Source organism: Notolabrus celidotus, chromosome 14, assembly GCF_009762535.1.
Source record: "Notolabrus celidotus isolate fNotCel1 chromosome 14, fNotCel1.pri, whole genome shotgun sequence".
NCBI classification, from domain to species: Eukaryota; Metazoa; Chordata; class Actinopteri; order Labriformes; family Labridae; genus Notolabrus; species Notolabrus celidotus.
Genome location: NC_048285.1, coordinates 16,871,732 through 16,891,960, shown reverse-complemented (window position 1 = coordinate 16,891,960; position 20,229 = coordinate 16,871,732). Strand labels below are relative to the sequence as shown.

General features: G+C 39.5%; 1 protein-coding gene across 1 annotated transcript in view; it reads left to right on the top strand.

Moving 5' to 3' along the window:
• Positions 1-19,938, top strand: part of drd2a (dopamine receptor D2a) — a 63,620-nt gene extending 43,682 nt beyond the window's left edge. The window contains exons 3-8 of the mRNA XM_034701450.1: positions 569-678; positions 9,983-10,119; positions 11,809-12,014; positions 13,089-13,175; positions 13,420-13,804; positions 18,984-19,938. Coding sequence (XP_034557341.1) covers positions 569-678; positions 9,983-10,119; positions 11,809-12,014; positions 13,089-13,175; positions 13,420-13,804; positions 18,984-19,180 — 1,122 coding nt within the window. The 3' untranslated portion in view covers positions 19,181-19,938. The remainder of the gene's footprint in view (positions 1-568; positions 679-9,982; positions 10,120-11,808; positions 12,015-13,088; positions 13,176-13,419; positions 13,805-18,983) is intronic.
• The last annotated feature ends 291 nt before the right edge of the window (positions 19,939-20,229 follow it).

Sequence of the window (20,229 nt, the reverse complement as noted above, 5' to 3'; positions counted from 1 at the left end):
TCACCAAATTCAAATCCGGACTCAAAACCAACCTATTTACAAAGGCTTTTAACCTATAATTGATTTTTTGTTTGTTTTGTTTTGTTTTGTTTCATTTTACTGCTTTGCTTTCCATTGATTTTTTTTGCACTGTTTTCCTTTGCTTTTCTATTGTACATTTTTTTTCCTGTAAAGTGTCTTGGAGAATCTTTTAAAGCGCTTTTATAAATAAAATGTATTATTATTATTATTATTATTATTATTATTATTATTATTATCTTCACCAACTTTCTTTTGATAGCTTGGTATAGCAGATCCTTGAGGTGTGTGACACTTGTATTTCACCTCTGAGCTGCTTTGTGCCTCACTTGTACATTTCAATTCTCTCCACCTGTTGTTTCACTTTTGCTTTTTCTTTCACTGTTTTGGTTGCCTGTGGGGGAATTCATATGAAGAGTAAGCACAAAGTTTTGACTGTCAGGATTGCCTTTTGTTGCAGAAGGAGAAAATACCAAATTTCTTGCAGCGCCTTTGCTCTGTCAACTGTTTCTTGTATTCTGTCATTTGTTGATGCTTTTTTCTCTTCCAGGTAGTGGGAGAGTGGCGCTTTAGCAAAATCCATTGTGACATCTTTGTCACTCTGGATGTGATGATGTGTACGGCCAGCATCCTCAATCTCTGCGCCATCAGCATTGATCGGTGAGTTCGTTTTTGCAGTGATTGTTTCATCCTGCCTCCTGTGCTTCCTGCATTGATTTTCAGTGGGAATCTTTAACTTTTGAAAAACAAAGGTGTACTGCTACCTTTTGTTGATAATCAGAGCTCCTATGTGTGTGTACAGGCTAAATGCCCCTCCCAGCCATGGATTTCACACCACAACACCTTGTATATAACACCATGTAAATGTATATTTAAGTGCATGACTGTCCTAATTATAGGCTACCAGATGTTCCAGAGAATGACTGAATTTGCAGCAATTGAGATCAAAATAGTGTGCAAAATGTAATTAACACCTCTTGGAAGGATTTCAACGGAAATAAATGTAATGACAAGGTTTCGGAGTGTTTTTTTCAGAGAGAACCAATGCTGTCTCAGGCATATTGTTGCAAACAGACATTTAATTAAAGTCCACCACAAACAATACAATATAGCAGTGTCATTAGCTGAAGACTCCTATGGTCACATAAGTAGGCTAAACATAGAACCCAAATTTTAGACCTGCCTTTGATCAATGAAAGTGGTCCCTTGCTAAATTAATCCAGATGAGTTACTAGCATCAAAATACATCAGGGGTGTCAAACTCATTTTCACGAGGCCCACATCAGCATTATGGTTGCCCTCAAAGGGCCAGTTGTAACCAGTGTTAATTTTGGCTGCTATTTTAGATTTAGTCTTAGTCTTAGTCTTAAGACGAAAATGCCTATTTTGGTCAATTTTTTTAGTCTTTTCAGCCCTTTATGGTTTTAGTCTAGTTTTAGTCTACCACAAAAAAAATAAAAAGAAAACATTCTTGACGTGACCACTGTGACTGTATTTTGATTCTCTTGATTCACAAAAAATGCCATGAAAGGACTATATTGCACCTTTATGACAGTCCTTGAATGCACCTGGCAGTGACCGAGGCACTGGACAGACAGTCAGTTCAAGGCACTCTGAAATGCATCTGTATCTTTGATGAAAAGGAGTTGATCAAAACTTACTAAGTGTGTGTGATGTATCACCAAACTGGAACAAATCAAGCTGTAGTCGCGGAGCTTTTTACGGTAATAACGGCAAAAATGTCAAACATCAAATATTAAACAGACGTCCCCCGGTTGTGTCTTTGTCACTAACGCACACCGGGGGTAAAAATCACCAATGAAGATGAGACAAATGCATGGAGGCGGGGAGAGCTGGTTCATACAGCACACCTGCTGCAGGTAGTATCCAAGCTGTGCCCCTCAAATAATAACTCAGCCTGTCACAGGAACGCATCACTTTTATCTTTAAAGACGCACAGCGGGGTGAGACATGGATTTTAAATGTCCGACAGTCGGCCACTAACGTTTTTGTCTTGTCATCGTCTCGTCAACGAAATGAAAACATTCCTTCGTCAGAGTTTTTATTATCAGTGATGCACTTTAGCTCGTCATAATTTCTACAGACTCAACCTGTAGTAAATACCGCTGTGGATTACGCTGCACTCTCCTGGCGGGATGCCGTCATTTCACAGGTAACATAATCAAAATGCATTGTAGGAGATGTACAGTTATAAGCCGTAAGCTTTGTGGGCCACATAAAATGACGTGGCGAGCAACATTTGGCCCGCGGGCCTTGTGTTTGACACATGTGAAAAACATGGTAATTGTATAGTGAGATGCCAGAATGCAACAGTGGACTCTAGTTCTAAAGAATTCTGACAAACTTGTGATTGGTCAGCATAACCGGTGTTTCAGTTTACAGAGTGACCCTGTTAATACTAAACAGAAGCAGAATTTATGTTAACATTACAACTACTCATATTACAATAACACAAAAATAATAATTACCCTTAAAAGCAGATGCAGTTCAGTGTTCGGACGTAGGCTTCAATTATTACCCTGGCCCAATGGTGGTTCTGGAGAATTTCTGATTCCAATACACAAAAGTCAGAATCTCTGTCTTAATATTTGATGTTCTGAACACAACAGATATAAGCAACGAGTGGGTTGTTTGCTCGTAATTTCTCTCAAATAAACAGGCTAGGTTTCTTCTCCAAATATAAGTATATACTGTATCTGATTTCTAAATAGTTTATCTCTTGCTGATTTTCTTCTATCCACTAATTAATATCACAGATGTGAAGACATTATCAGTTTTAGTGGGTAGAATTTTGATCTCAATCCACTTCCATAGCTTGGCATGTTGTTGAACTTTGCCACACATACTTATTTTATGTCTTTTTTGTTTTAATCAAGGATTATAAGTATAACATGAAGCTTGTATTATATTAACACATGTTTAGCAGTTAAACATTTTTAATTCATGTAGTTTTACACGACATGCAAAATCCAAAATCTCTTCAGCATCTGAAGATGTTCATCGGTAACTGTGTGCTCGCTGCTTGATGCCCTCCATGGCGCATTTTTTGGGGCTTTTGACAACAGCTGCCTGCTCCAGCTGAAAATGATGCAAATATAATGATGATCATGAGTCAAAACCGGTTTGTTTATGTAGTGCTGTTAAAAACTCCACTTCAAGACAGCCGGTAGACTCATTAATGAGTCATCCTTAAACAAAACACAGATTTATCTGTAACATATATGGTTATTACTGTGTTTTATTACAAGGGAAAAGAGAAACACTGACAAGCTTCTCCTCTATAGGTCATGTAAAGCCCAGGCTCTTGAAAAAGAACTCCAGGAAATAGTGATGTAATATTTACCAGCAGATTATACAGTATATCAAAGTGGGAGCTGGGTTCGGTATAAATATGGTGCTCAGATGCATCTGACTATTACAAAAGATGTAACATCTCCCATATTTTCTCTTCAAGGAATTCAATCAAGTTTGAATTTGCATAATTTTTTTGCTTGGCTGAATTCTCATCTTAAATCCATATGGGAAATAAATAGACATGGTGACACATGGACACATTTGAACTCTTACTGATGTGATAGAATTAGAATGCAAATTTCTCATATGTGAAAGAAAGTGTGTTAAGCTGATTGATCCTGTGAAAGATAGACATTTGTGTGTGTATTTTATTTTCAAGTGATTCTGAAAGCAGAGACGAAAAGCATCAGAATTAACATTTAGATGTAATGTATCTGACTTGAGCCTGCTTTTTGTGTGCTTGTGAATACAAATCACTGAAATGTGTGTGACAGAATCAAGAACTACTTCCTCTGGTGGTTTATTTCAGGGTCCAGGCTGTTTTGTAAAAGTTCAGATAAGAGTCAGACAAAATTCCTCTTTCCTTTTTAGAAATTCAGCAGCCACAGGCAGAACTGTGTAATATGCACATCAAAGGATTGCTTCTTTGTCTACTTGTTAAACAAAGTGGAGACACAGGGGGAGGATCACATGAAGAATGTTGCTTTGTGTGTGTGCACTCTGGGTACGGGCGCACACAGACACTTATTTCGACAACAGGTTAGAAAAGAGGTTAGTTAAACTCTTGTTCTGAGACAAATACATTTATAGCAATAGGAGTTATTTTGTTCTCCAACAATGGCCATTCAAATCAGCTACTCACATCCTCTTCATAGCAGAAGACTAATGGGCTGAAGAAACTGAGTTTGTGTAGGAGGTGATATGAATACACACATGCCAATAAGCAGAACTCCAACTGTGTTGCCAAAAAAGAATACTGTTTTAAGTTGAATAAAAACAAACTCCCTTATGTCCCAAGGGCCATAATGTAATGTGCATTAAAATGTTTAATAAGACAATTATAGCGGTGCAGTTTGCTTTGTACTTCATAGACATAACGATGCAAAATATCTTCGGGTAATTTTTGAATTTTTTCATCATTTTCATTGACTCATTGAATATATCTGAATCCATTTACATAAATATGCAGTAAAGTCTGTATATCTTTCTTTTTTAATAACATACATGCATGGCTTTCCATAATAACACTGTTAATGTGACTCCAGATATGATTATGATCATCCTTCTTTAAAGGAAGGATGTCTAGAGTGTCTACCTTATCTCTTATGCTACAACTACTTAGCATTTACCATTTCACAGCATTTATTGAGAAGCCAGGAGTGCATTTTGACTGTTATTTTTTCATAACTGAAATTGATTTCATCTTATTATCCCAGAAGAAAGACCTTTTTATGTTATTCGAATGCAACAAAGATTCTACTTTGAGTCACATTCAAATTATATTTTTGCACATAGGCATCCAACCCTGTGAGATTTTGTAGTTCATTGAAGTCTACATTCAGTGTTAAACACATTGGCCCTCATTTATCAATCTTGCAGATCTGAGCTCAGTATTGGTCTTACGACAGGACACACGTGTGATTTATGAAACATTCGTATCTGGCTAATCCCAGCGTACGAATGATCGGGTCTTGATAAATGTGGCGGCTGAAAACAATCGTCATTTAAATATCACGGCCCTAATTATTTACAGTTCAGCCGGGATCGCCCACAGAATTTCGACAGGGAGGGATGCTCCACGGCAAAAAAACATGTAACCTGTCTGAGCTAGAGATCGACACCATAGCAACGGAGGTAGAAACATACAGTGTTGCCAACTCCTCAGTGAGGAAAGGAGCTATTGGCTGTCCTAAAAGTCGCTATAAATCGCTAAATGATGTCATTGCCTAATTTGCATCCTGAATTGTAATATACGCTTTCAGAGCATAGACTGTAAAAAATATGGACGTAGTATCCGTGACGTCACCCATCTGTTTCTGAAGAGATGTTTTGAGACCAATCGGCTGCGGCAGCCATATTGCTTCTGTCGAGCCAGTGTGACGTAAAGAGGCGGGCTTTGAGCCTCCTAGCCAACAGCTGCAGTGTTCCCACAGGCAGCTGTGCCTCTCATTGGAAGACTGGTAATCTCAATATCTTCGAAATTGCCGAATTAGAACAGTGAGAGGACGTAGAGAAATTAGCTATTCAGACTACACTCATCTTTTGTACCAGGCTGTAAACATGTTTATTAATGCTGCAAAGATCGTCTTTTTCCCATTCATGTGTATGTGAGTTCCGGTACTTCCAGAGCCAGCCTCAAGCGGATCCTCGATGAACTGAAGCTTTTAACACTTCCGCATTGACTCATATTTTTAGACCAGAGGTTGCCGCTTGTTTCAGAGACACGTGTAACGTCGAGGGAGAGACAAAAAGAGGTTAAAAAACACCCTAAATATGTTTATAACTACACAAAAAAAATCAAAGTAAAACATTTAATTTTTGAACAATATCATTTTCAATATATTTATTGTATACAATCTACAAACTGCAAACTATCTGAATGATCAGCCAGTGGTGTTTTCGTACATGTGCGATTCATTTGTAGTGTGGACGCAGATGGGTTAACATATCTGCTCTGACTGCAGCTACAAGGGACTGCTGCGCAACTAGGTATGAACCGTCTGCGAGTGCTTTGGGACAGGGGAGGGGGCCACTGCAGCACCCGCTGCTCATTTAGAATGATACATGCTTTCAATTCAGTCTCCAAAAGTCTCCAATAACACAAGAGAAAGTTGCTAGATTTGTCGCTAGTCCCTTTCATGAAAAAGAGTCTCTAGAGTGGATTGAAAACTTGCTATAAATAGCGACAAAGTCGCTAAATTGGAAACACTGGAAACATACAACTGTGTTGTTTGGCAGCCAGAAAAGAGGCATTACAGGAGTCAGAAAAGCCATGTCTGGATGAAAGTCACTGCAGCAGTGAATGGCGTGGGATTGAAATCTGAACTCCAGCGGAGGTTTAAACATTTGATTTATAAATCCTTAGATAAAAAATGAACTTATTCATCCATGATATGAAACTTTTAGAGGCTTTACTATAAGTAATTCTTTACATTCAGGGGAGAAAACTACAGACCTTAAGATCACTATAAAAAAAATATGTGGCGCTCTCAAAACAAGCTGAGCTGTAGACCCCAGCCTGGAGCTATCTCTGTGTCCTTTAAGGGGGAATCATATATTTCTATAACAAACCAACCTATTTCAAGCACTAAAAGTTTGAGTCAGTTTCCTCTGGTAAATTGAAATCTTTTTGTTTTTCTGTTTAAATCACCAAAAATATTTTCTGCAGAGAGTTAACTGTGCACAGTTAGAGTGTTAATAAGTACTGAAAGCTCTAGATATTTTCAAAGTAAATCTATAAAGAAAACACATTTCTTATTGGAAGAAATCAGCTGACAGCTCACGCTGCTCAACGTCATTTCAAAAGCATTTTGCAGTGCTTGAGAGAGCAAAACGTAAAGTACATTCAGGTGTCATATCTAATTTAACAATCTAAATATTAATCTGTGATCCTCTGTATGTCTGTCTAAAAATGCACTACACTGTTACGTGCTATTCTCCGCCACAGACAGATTTACTTTGCTGCACTGCACTCCACACTGACATGAAAACTTGTGTACACGGATTGAGCCTTGGCGTGGGATTTGAGCGTATCCTCTGCCCACATTCAAATCGATGAATGCCGACCTTTGCGTGGAAATGGTCTTACACCCTGTTTTCGAACTGAGGGGTTTGCCCGTTGTGTGTGTGTTTTTTGATTTGTGTGTAGAGTTCTGAGAGTATGAGGCATGATTTCAGAAAATGTGTGTAAACAATCGAGGAAAACTGTAAAGACAAACTAGACCAGAAACATGGTAAGGTGAGAACTAAAAAAACATGGAAGGTGAGGGTAATCAGAGTCAGTTGAAAAAGTTACCACTAGAAGAGCCACTAGAGATCATGTTGACTGCCAGATACCAAATTGTATCTATTGTGATAAATGCCCGGTATAAAGAGTGATGTTTTTTATTGTCCAAGGATAAATATAAACACCAAACTGTACATTTTGTCAAGTTGAATTGTATATATTTTTTATTCTATTTTTATTGAATACACACCGTTATTTATCTATGGATAATTCCTTTAGCTTATATCAGAACAAGTAAATAACAAATAACTTAAACAAGTAAGAATTGTTTTCATCTGATTCCATTACACAATATTTCATTTAGTAGTGTTTATAACATATTTAAAATTGAACTCTAAATACAAAGCAGAGTTCAATTATGTAACTCAGGTTGTATTCCTTGCTGCATCATTGCCTTGTTTTTTGCTGCATTTTCTTGAATTACAGGTTGTTTTAAGAAGCACCTTTGTTACAACTAACAGACTGAATTTAAGTGTTGTGTTAACAGTCTATGTTTACAGAGACAAAAAGCTTATTGAGCACTAAGGGCCCGATCTACTAAAGGTTTGCGTGTATAAAAACACGTGCAAACTTGATAGCGCGCGCAAAGCTGACGTACTAACCGGGAGCACCGAGGATTGCGTCTTTCAAATGAGCAAAATAGCACTCGCAAATCATTTAGCCTGTTTGCCTTCATGAATATGCAGAATACATGTAGATCATCAGGACGCGCAAAATACTGGGAGGAGGAGATGCAAATGTAATCATTTAGCACACGCAATGTGATCTATCAAACCTGAAGCAGATAGCGAGCGCTGTTTTTGCGTCTATATTTAGCACGTTTGAAAGGCAGGTGCAAACTGGCACAGCATTACGCACACATGGCTGCGGTCATTGTAAAGCTCATCATAACATCGCTTTACAACATGCCCGCAACAGCGGGGCTTACAAGCATTACTACAGTTTTTAGTCAATCAAACCAAGAGAACAAAATATTAATAATAAAACAACACAAATTCAAAGCAGTTCAGCACCACGGATAGCGACTGCATCATTCTGACACCCACTTTAACTTTTTCAACTAATGAGGTCACTGTATCAACAGCTATAAAGTTTAGTCAAATTGGCACAGCGGCCCACATGTTCACATGCAAACACAAAATCAATATAAAGTACTCGGCCTACTCACCACTGTTTGGACGAGCCTTAAGCTCCGCGGACTTGTCCACGATGCACTGTATGTCCATTCTTTGATTTTCATTCTCAATAGATAACATGACATGTCCACTCAGTCTATTCTGTCCCATCGTGCTCATCAAGGGTTTTTTAGTTAGTTTTAACTTGGAGAATGAGCGCTCACTGAGCTGCACCAGGCAGCTCTGCGTAACTCCTCATCTCATGCTTGCAGCAGTGTGTTGGGGTGAATTGACTCAAACATGTTCCCAGTTCCATTTAAGCTGGTGAATCTTTGGGACAGTTGCTGGATGATGATATCAGGCATTAAAAACGTTCACCCGAAAGTTGCTCTCTGCGTCAGTGAGGCGACTGTCTTCATCTAAGTGACGCCTAACTTTTCTAGAGCAAGAGTGGCAGACTAAGCCTCATCAAATCGCTCTCTAAACTCCATCAAAACACTGATTGCGTTTTGGAGTAGAGTTTATGCGTTTATTTCATCGGCAGATCTTCTGTTTTTTCTCACAGCATTCACCTTTTCACAGATGGCCTCCAAAATCGCGTTTCTAACGCTGAGATGTCTCTGCTGGAGTTCACGGATGTGTTTATTTCCCTCCTCCACAAAGATCTCCAACTCCATGTCTTCAAACTTCATTTATCGCTTAAGACCACTTTGCTCTCTCAAACGCTCCATGGTGACAGCCGATAGCACACGCAAAATCCTCATTAAAATAGGGCGGTCCGCACCACTTTTGCACTCGTTATCATTTGCGCACGCAGTCTTAGTAGATCACCCGCAACACGCCCAGAAATAACACGTGCAAAATTATTATTTGCACACACAAATTAGCGCTCGTTATTTGGGATCTTAGTAGATCAGGCCTATAGGATAAAACAAGCAGGCCTGCATGTTGGGAATGCAGAGTCCGAGAGGGGTAATAGGGCACTATGAGTTCTTAAAGATACAAATGTACCTGACCACCAACAAATGGGCTGGTGGCAAAGTGAAGTGCTGAAAAAAATCACTGGTAAAGCTCACACCTAAACCAAGATGAGTGCTCGGGTTGGAGCCTTTCAAAATTAGCTAAATTACGTTGCAGAACCAGCCCTGTCTGCAGTTAACTGTTGCCTAGCTTGCGTGCAGTTTCTCTATGGAGTTCCTTTTGACAGGGATGAGCTGAGCTGCTGCTGTGGCTCGTACAATTACTTGCGACGTAAAACTCATACATCACCACTCCACAAAAACTGTAATACCCCTTCAAGCTCTGAAAAGGGTACATAAAGTCACCTTGAGGTCCAATAGTTAGCCCTATAGGTTGTCCATTGTTAAAAGTTGTTCAGAGTTGAAAGCAATGAACACCGTCTGTGCCCCTGTTTTTGACAGTATTGTTTTGTTCTCAATTTGTCATTCTTTTCCAGATGCCAAGTTAAAAAGTGTCATGTTTTCATACCTTCAGACTAAAGTGGCTATTTTCCCTTCACCCCTTTCAGTTACACTGCAGTTGCAATGCCAATGTTGTACAACACTCGCTACAGTTCCAGGAGACGAGTCACAGTAATGATCTCGGTGGTGTGGGTGCTGTCTTTTGCCATATCATGTCCCCTGTTGTTTGGCCTCAATAACACAGGTAAGAATGAGTGTGAGTTACACAATCAGTCAATGGTTTATTTGTAAACCAGTAGTGGTGCTGCACTGTATTATTCATGAGTATTTCTGCTGCACAGTGCATTGTGAAAAGCCTTGTATTTACATGTAACTATTGGTTATTTGAGTGAGTCTTGTACCTTAAGGTTGTCTTTCACAGAACTGTGGGGTTAAAAGAGGGTTACAGTCATAAAAGGGTCTGATTAGTTATTTTTCAGCTTGTTGCTGACCTGCTCCTGTGGCTAAAATCCTCTATCTTTGAAGTCTTACTCATTCCTTTGTGTGTCTTGAACTGATATAAATTCTGACGGGACTCAGGCAGTTCTATATGTGAGCTACGCAAATGATTTCAAGTGAGTGAGCAGTGGCAGCAGAGAAAAAACAGTGTAAGCCCATGGAAAACATAATGCAGAGACAGCCAGCTGTAAGATCTGGAACTTCAGCACTAGAGATTTATTTTAACGCTAAATCAACTCATATTTTAAATATTTGAACTAATTTTTCACCATAGATAAAAGTTTTAAGAGATTTTTGCAGAAGATATGAGTAGTTAATGGACTGTATTGAATAAAACGCTATGTAAGTGCTCCACAGTGCACCTCTCTGTCAACCATGCACACATACTGTCACACTTTGTGTGCAGGCATTTGTGGCTGTTTAGGGTTCAGTGACATGCTCAAGGACAGTTCAACATGAGGACAGGGGATCAGAATTAAAGGGGTAGTCCAACATTAGTATGCACCTTTCATAAAGTGAGCTGGCTTTAGAGGAAAGTCAGAGACAGATTAAAGACGTCAATTGTATTAAATGAAACAGCAGAGGGTAAGATCTCCTGACTTTCAGTTGTCAGAGTGAGTCAAGCTCAAAAATGATTTGATCCTACATTTTCCTACAATTACTATTTTGATTAAACTCAGCTCCTAAAGTGTTTAAGAAAGATGCCCTTAATACATTTTAGGATTATTTAAACAGTTTCTTGTGGACTTTTGTACCCTTTGTTGGTGATAGACAGGATTTGGCTTAGCTCTGTTGAAATTCCAGTTACCTTATGTATGGAGGCTGGTTGCCGGATCAACACTTGGTGCATGTCTTCCCCCAATCTTTACCCACATTTTCTGTCTCTCACGAGTTAATCTATCCATCATTGAAGGGTAAGGGTTTAAAAAAATTGATTTTAAAAAGCTGTTTATGTATGTGTTCTGGTGCAAAGGCAATGAAAAATTAAATGAAGTTGCTCAGGTCAAATTTCACAGGCCTTGAAAGTGATTCAGTGTAATAAAAATTTAACAAGCAGCAAGTTCAAAGAGTGAAAACCTGGAGTGATACAATTTCTGAATCTGGCACCAGATACAAGGCAGCATCTGGATCAGCTTCAAGGCCGGTTTAGCTGAGGAAGGTGGTAATAAAACAGATTGAATTGGGTTTGGGGAGGTGTTAAAAGGGTGACAAATAAATCAGTGGTGCAGAAATGACAGTTTTTGATTCATTTTTAAAGACTGACATAAAAAAACTGAGCTCTTGTTGCTGCTAGTTCTAGCCAGTCTCTCGCTTTTGAGAAGAAGTTCACATTGAGTCACATTGTCAAAATACATGAAAACCCATAACAAGAAAACAATTTTGTATTAAACTTTTCAGTCTGATGCTTGTACTCCCTCTATGCTTACCTCCACAGCTACTCGAGATGAGTCCCTTTGTGTGATCGCCAACCCAGCCTTTGTGGTGTACTCCTCCATAGTGTCCTTCTACGTCCCCTTCATCATCACTCTGCTGGTTTATGTGCAGATTTATGTGGTCCTGAGGAAGCGCAGGAAACGTGTCAACACCAAACCAAAGCAACGCGTGTGTCAGGCTTCTGACCCTGTGGCCACTTCTCTGAAGGTGAGGTGTTACAGTATATAGCTTCAGTTTACAGCAACACTTTATGGCCTTTATGTGATACTGAAATTGATATACACCTTTATGAAACCAAAGCTCATTGTGTATTTCAAGCATAGTGAAAAAAACATCAGCGCATAATACTTGATCTTTGAGCTCACTTTTTTCTTTATGAAGAAGCAATCAATAATTTTCTGGACACAATTATATGTGATGGTTCTATGGGCAGGCATTGTATTACGTAACAACGTAACAGAAAGGGAAAAACACAGACAAGAAGAGAATTGATTTTCTTTGAAAAACAGCAGAGAGCAGGGATTAAAAGGGAAAGCTCAGTTACACTTAATCATTTTAAGTGTTTTTCTTCGCTCCTGAACGTCAAGGAAATAACTGGTTTTAATAAAGAGACCAGTTCTAATTTTATCATTACAATTACTGGCACGTTCAGTTTTAACACCTGCCACGTGGCTTTAACAACTATGGCCCCTAAATGACCTTTTACTATTCTAGTTATTGATTTTACTGACAGTGAAACTCAATGGGCCCTGCGCAGGAAGCCAAGTAATGTTTTTGATCCAGTGCACTGCATCACTCATGTTCATGCATGGCTTTACAAAACTGTGTCTGTGGGCATGTGTGTGTGCGTGTGTTTGAGTGAGGTCAGGGAAAGCATTTATAACAAACACAGGAGCTCAAAGGGAATACAGGCAGCATATAACTCGAGGACTTAATGATCTGGGAAATGATTACATATTGCAGCATATGGACAGATTATGCACACAATCTTAATGGAGCAGAGGAATCTTAATTGAATAAAGATTCACTTATGTTGATGAGATTATGTCATTTTGGTGAAGGAATCTCAGTTCTCACACTGTCACATTGATGAAGTACAAGCTCAAGATAGCATTGCAGGTTAGGCTGTTTTTAACGGCATCTTAGTGCTATAGCTCAATGAAGCCTGTTTAGACCCAGTGGGCAGAGAGAGAGAGGGACCTGTGCTTAGATCGTCCTTTTTCTTGTTGTGCAATGACATTGTCCTGTCTCCTTGCCTGACAGAGCTGTCTTTCGTTTCAGGATAAGTGCACTCATCCAGAGGATGTGAGGTTGTGCACCATGATTGTTAAATCTAATGGGAGTTTCCCTGTCAACAAGAAGAAAGTGGTGTGTACTCTATTTTGTTGTATTGTATGCAATTTATTTTTGCTAAAACAACTTAAATGATGAACATTTTCAAGTATAAATAGATTTTAAAGATTGCTTCTCTGAGCACAGCAAACTTAAATAATAAGCCTGATAACCTCTCTTCTTTTTTCATGCCTATTAATCTAAATGTCACCCATTGTGCACTAATGAAAAATGACCATCCGATTCTATGTTTTTTACTGCTCATCCTGACCGTGCTCAGATATTTATCAAAGATGGAGTCCAGGAGGGCGAAGATCTGGAGCTGGATGAGCTGAACAGCGGCTGCAGCCAGAAGCAGAAGCAGCAGCCTCAGTGTGCTCTCGGAGACACTCCGGCCACCAGCCACCAGCTACTAATGCCGAACAAGGCCAACGCCAGCCCCACCTCCAGTCCTCCCACCCCACCTGAAGAGAGCCAGAAAGCAGAAAAGAATGGAGATCCCAGCAAAGAGGCCCTGGGGGATCCAGCACCTGTTGTGATGAAAGCCTTCCAGACACAGGCGTTACCTAACGGCAAGACTCAAACGTCTGTGAGGACGATGAGCAAGAGGAAGATCTCCCAGCAGAAGGAGAAGAAGGCCACGCAGATGTTAGCCATCGTCCTTGGTAGGTTGCTTCATTTGATAGTGAATTATTAACAAAACATAAAAGCGAATCAAATCTTATGTGAATATGCACATCCAATTTGAACTGTAAGGAAATGGTAAATCACTCATTCACACACTGATGGTAGAGACTGTTATATAGTAACATACCATCAGTATTAGCTAATCTCATTCATACACTTTCATATGCATATGACTGCAGGAGCTGGGATCATACAGCTGACCTTCCAATTAATAGACTACCAACTCTACCCATGGAGCCAAAGCTGCATATTTCTCTGAAGCAAAAAACTGCTCTTGCTTATTCTTGCTCAGTTTCAGTGTAAAAAGAGAGACCAATTAAACATCTGCACACTCCAACACCTAAATTTTAACCTCTAAAGGCCTAAAATAATAGAATGAGATCAACATTTTCAATTTTTGAAAGTATTCCAAAAAATATCACAACTTAACTTTTTTTCACATCAATGGTGTCAACTTAAATGTATTTTTTCTTATAACTTGGACAAAAGTGAAATGAAAATGAAAACAAAATAATCCAGGACAAAGAAAAATCAAAAATTGAAAAACACTGAAGATATTTAATTTTTATATGTACAGTGGGTACAGAAAGTATTCAGACCCCTTCACTTTTTCTACATTTTTTATGTTACAGCCATATTCCAAAATGGATTTAATTATTTTATTTCCTCAACATTCTACACACAATACTCCATAATGGCAAAGTGAAAAATGTTTTGTAGAAATGTTTGCAAATTCATAAAATAAATAAAACACTAAATTTTGCATGTGCATAAGTATTCAGACCCTTTGCTTTGAAACTCAAAATTGAGCTCAGGTGCATCCTGTTTCCTCTGACCATCCTTGAAATGTTTGTACAACTTGATTGGAGTCCACCTGTGGTAAATTCAATTGATTGGACATGATGAGGAAAGGCACACACCTGTCTATATGAGCTCCCACAGTTGACAGTGCATGTCAGAGCACAAACCAAGCCATGAAGTCAAAGCTATTGTCTATAGACCTCCAAGACAGGATTGTATCGAGGAAAAAATCTGTGGAAGGGTACAGAAAAAATTATGTTGCATTGAAGGTCCCGAAGAGCGCTGTGGTCTCCATCATACGTAAAAGAAAGAAGTTGAAATCACCAGGACTCTTCCTAGAGCTAGGCGCCTGGCCAAAATGAACGATTGGGGGAGAAGGGCCTTAATCAGGGAGGTGACCAAGAACCCAAGGGTCACTCTGACAGAGCTCCAGCGTTCCTCTGTGGAAATGGGAGAACCTTCCAGAGGGACAACCATCCCTGCAGCACTCCACAGATCAGGTCTTTATGGTAGAGTTGGCAGACGGAAGCCACTTCTCGGAACAAAACATATGAAAGTTTGCCAATAGGGACCTAAAGGACTCTCAGACCATAAGAAACCACATTCGCTGGTCTTATGAAACCAAAATTGAACCCTTTTCAGCCTGAATGCCAAGCGTCACGTCTGAAGGAAACTAGGCACCACTCATAATCTGGTCAATACCATCCCTACAGTGAAGCATGGTGGTTGCAGCGTCAGGCTGTAGGGATGTTTTTCAGCAGCAGGAACTGGGAGACTAGTCAGGGAAAGATGAATGCAGCAAAGTACAGAGAAGTCCTTGACGAAAACCTGCTCCAGAGCGCTCTAGACCTCAGACTACAGCAACAGGACACTGATCCTCAGCACACAGCCAAGATAACAAAGGAGTGGCTTCAGGACAAGTCTCTGAATGTCCTTGAGTGGCCCAGCTAGAGCCCAGAGTTGAATCTGATTGAACATCTGTGGAAACACCTGAAAGTAGCTGTGCACTGACGCTTTGGTGGAGAACCAACCCCTTATACTGATAGAATAGAATGTACTTTATTAATCCCGAAGGGAAATTCAGTTGTTTGCCAGATAAAATTATAAAAATCACATAAAAACAAGTAATTCAGGTGTCTGTCAGCTCATCTCCCATTGGCTAGAGAGTTATGAAGCCTAATGGCTGCAGGGATGAATGATTTTCTCTATCTCTCAGTCCTGCAGTGCAGAGAGATGAGCCATCTACTGCTGCTGTTTCTCTGGTCCACAAAAAAGTTGTGAAGTGGATGATCTGTATAATTTAGAATGACCTCTAGCTTCTTCTGTGTGCATCTCTCCACCACAGCCTCCAGTGAGTCCAACCTGGTTCCAATCACAGTGCCAGCTCTTTTCACTAGTTTGTCCAGTCGCCTCGCATCCTTGTGTTTTATACTGCTTCCCCAGCAGACTGCAGCATAGAATAACACACTTGCCACCACAGACTGATAAAACATCTGCAGCATCTTACGGAAGATGTCTAATGTCTATGCTACATAGAGAAAACTATGGTACTCTCACTACTGATGTGGGGGATTTTTTCTGTCAAGGGGTCACCCATGTTTCCACAAAACACTGCAGAGCGGCCTGCTGTATCACATCTTGCCTGTATGCACACACACACACATGATGCATCTGCTAGATGCCTAAATTCGGTATGCAATATTCCATCATTAAGCCTAGTTTAAACATGTTTTTTTTAATCGACGGCATGGCCTATGCCGTAGATATGTGTAGCCCCTGTACCTATGCATTCCGACAAAGTTTAACCATTTGTTGAATCATCGTTGACCACAAGCCCTGGGATTGGTCTGCCTGATGGCATTGTATTTCTTGCATTTACAGCACTTCCAGAATTGCCATGTATTTCATCTCCTCCAACGTCTCCTCTCTATTCTTTCCTGTAATTATTGCAGTACGTTAAACAGCAGCATGAAGCAGCATAAATTAACGTGATACATTTAGAATCGCTATAAAAAAGGAAACAGGCGACCCCACTAACAGAGAGACCACACTGCCCTCAAGCGTTTTGGACTGTTGCTGCGTGACATGGACACATCAACACACAAGTATTTAGTGCTCATGTCAGCATCAGCCACTGCTGTGTAGGGTCAATGCAGAAGTACAAGGTGCCAGTGTAACACAAGACATTTTAAGTACCGGATGCACGGCAAATTCGGCCACCGAAAATATTCGGCCACCGAAAATTTTCTGCCGAAAATGGCCCAAAAGTGCCTTTTTCGGCCACACACTTGTATCACCGAAACAACACAGTCGAAACAGAATGTTGTGGTGACGCACTGCTAACTAGGCCAACTGTGTCAGGGCTCTCAAGTCTTATGCATTGGGCGTGAGACTCGCATTTTAACCTGTTCACATGCCACACTTTGTATTTCTCACGCTGAGTAATTACTAGGACAATGCCTACCAAGTTGCGCTGTTTTTCCTGAAACTGTGAAACAGGTAGGAATCAAGTGGGTTTCACCTGATTCCTACCTGTATAGCTCAGAATGAGCTTGCCACGCACCAGCTAATCTAAAAGAAAGAAGGAAATAAAGCTACCCAACAGCCAATCAACAAATAGCATCACTGTATCCAGGATAAACAACTCAACAGGCGGTGTTCCAAAGAAAAGGATGCACATGTGCAATGGTTAGGTTAGAAGACTGTCTGTATGTATGTAGTATGTATGTAGTATGTATGTCCAGTATGTAGTATGCAGTAGGTACTGCATACTACATACTGAGTTTAAAAGTAGTATATAGTATGACTGTTCTGTTCAATCTGCTCTCCGGTATGCTGGGTCAGGCATTACAGGATTTCTGGTTTCGGAAAGCGAAAGTAAACATGGCCAAGCTGATTGCAAAACTGCTTCTTTAGCATCCACTTATGATTTAAAAAGTTAAGAGGTTGTTTTTATAGAATGTAATAATTTTTTCACAGCCCCTAAAAAATCAGTTTGTAGTTTTGGCATACAGCATAACGTGCTGTTGTTCATATACTCTGAAGTACCAAATCAGTTCATACTGCCAGGCTAAATTCACACAGGGGTAATCACACAGGTGAGACAAACGAGACACAGGTGGAAACACAACACATAAGCAGAATGGAGGGAAAACTAAAGAAGTAAAACTAAACCAGAAACACAAGGTGAAATAACTACAAAATAAAAACAAGAAACATGATAGACTAGAAACACACAAGGAATACAATGCAAGACAAGGTACCAAAAGACACAAGGAGGACTTAAGGAACCTACAAAATAAACTTGAAATCTAAGAAAGAGAACAACAAGGAAAATATTACACGAAAACAAAAGCAACTCATGACACTGACTTAATGAACTGGATGTTTATGACTCTGGGGTTTTAGCTCTGATTGGGCAACAGAGTGAAGTGAGGTTATGACGGAGTTAGGGGAAATTAAAGGCACAGAACTGCTATATAAATGAATATAAATTAATATTTCACAACATGATCTATTCAACTTGGGTTACACTAAGCAATTATGGCAGTTATTTTTTGAGGGATTTAAAGAAAACTTAATTTGTTTACACAGTTCTTTGTTGACCAGTTGCCACTGTATGTAACACGTCTAAAAGAGCGATGTATGTTTTCGTATCTGCCTTTGATAATGAAAGATGACCTGTGTAATGCTATGGTTAAGTTTTTCCTTTGCATATTACCTGGTATATTTTACCTTATGTATTTTATAAATGTTGATTACCTTGGGCCATTTGCATATTTGAATACACCACCTGCCATCATAGTGCTTGCCAGCTTATCGCTATTCAAATGTACAATGATGCTGCCAGGAGTGCCTTGTGAGAAAAGTTAGGACAGTTTTTACGGCATATGACTGAAAAGGGCTCTTAAAGATAGCAGTAGTGAATTGGTGGAACCCAGTGTGACATTTTTCATTGGGTCACAACTCCCTGAAGGTGCCCCTGGGTGCAGCCCAGCTCACCTGATAGTCAGATCATGATGGTCAAATTATTGCCACCAAATGTTTCCTTCTGCTGCAATTCAACACCAACTCATCCTGTCATAAATAGTATAAAATCATGTTTTCCTATTATGCAAGCTTCCAGTCATCCAAGGCTCCCAGCTGCTTCTGCAAGTGTTGTTATTTTGGTGTCAAAAGTTTTGCTTAAAAGTCTGAAAATGAAACAAGCAGTGATGCAATGAAGGAAAAAAGCTCTGATTTTTGTATACTTTGTGCCCAAGTCCTCCAAGTCCTCAATATTAAGCTGCTTAACAAGAGAACTTCTTCCACCTGCATATTTTCTAATAATTCTATTTCTTTTTTATATCCCCCCAGGTGTATTCATCATATGCTGGCTGCCATTTTTCATTACGCACATCCTCAACACCCACTGCACAAAATGCAAGGTCCCCGCTGAGATGTATAATGCTTTCACTTGGCTGGGCTATGTGAATAGTGCCGTAAACCCCATCATCTACACCACTTTTAATGTGGAGTTCAGAAAGGCATTCATTAAAATCTTGCACTGCTAAACTGCATCATCACCAGTCTGATCAGACTGAGGGAGGAGCATCTCTTCTGGCAAATACCTCATCCTGTTAAAAGGAAAAGAATAACGCACCCCAGGGGGAAGCAGCCATCTGCTTTTTCAAGTTACAGAACTGAGTGACTGAAAAACTGACAGTGTCTTATTGGAAGGCGTGTTGGCTCTTAATGTGAATTGTTTGTGGAGTAAGTGTTCTCCAATCCGCTGAATGTAAAACAAGAAATGTCTGTAACAATGAGCTGTTCCATGGAGAAAAGAAAACATTGTAATATTGTTCTTTAAAATAATTGTGCTTGTCATGTGAGGGGCCACCTGTGTATAAGACACACACAAAACACTATTTATTGTGTGTGTATTTTATGTTTTGATGATGGACATTTTCTGAAAATCTTATAGATATCAAGTCAGTGTTCATTGCAGTATTAAAACTGATTTGTGAGCTCTTAATCTGAAACCTATCAATGATTTGAATGTGTGTTAAAGAGATGATGCTGTATAATGTGGCTATGCCAACATCCACATATTTGCAATTTTATAAATTGAAAAATCGTACACAATTATTATTAATATTATTATGATTATTATTATTTGCTGTACATAGATTTTTCAAAAAATGTACTGTGATTATATGCCTGCAATTGAAATGTGATGCATGCCACACTGCTCCTCTACTTGACTTTTCATGAAATGTACGTATGTTTAACAAAAAATCTCAAAAGATGTCCAATAAATTAAGATATGAGACACTGTATGTTGCCACATGATTATCAGTGTTTGCCACACGTATAAAGATACACCCATTAATCTGTCATTCTTTAGCAGCCTCTATCTTACTTCCAGCTCTGGTTGCAATGTGAGTGCACTGGGAGTAACTGTCTGCATTGGAGTTGTTTCTCAGCAAACTAATGACCTGTGTATGGACTTTGCAGCTTCCAGGTATAATCACGTGGATGTGTGCATCCCCTGAAACTGCTCCCTAGGGTCTTTTGTAAGAAAGAATAAGGCAAACTTGGCAAAGCTGAAATAATAGTTGGA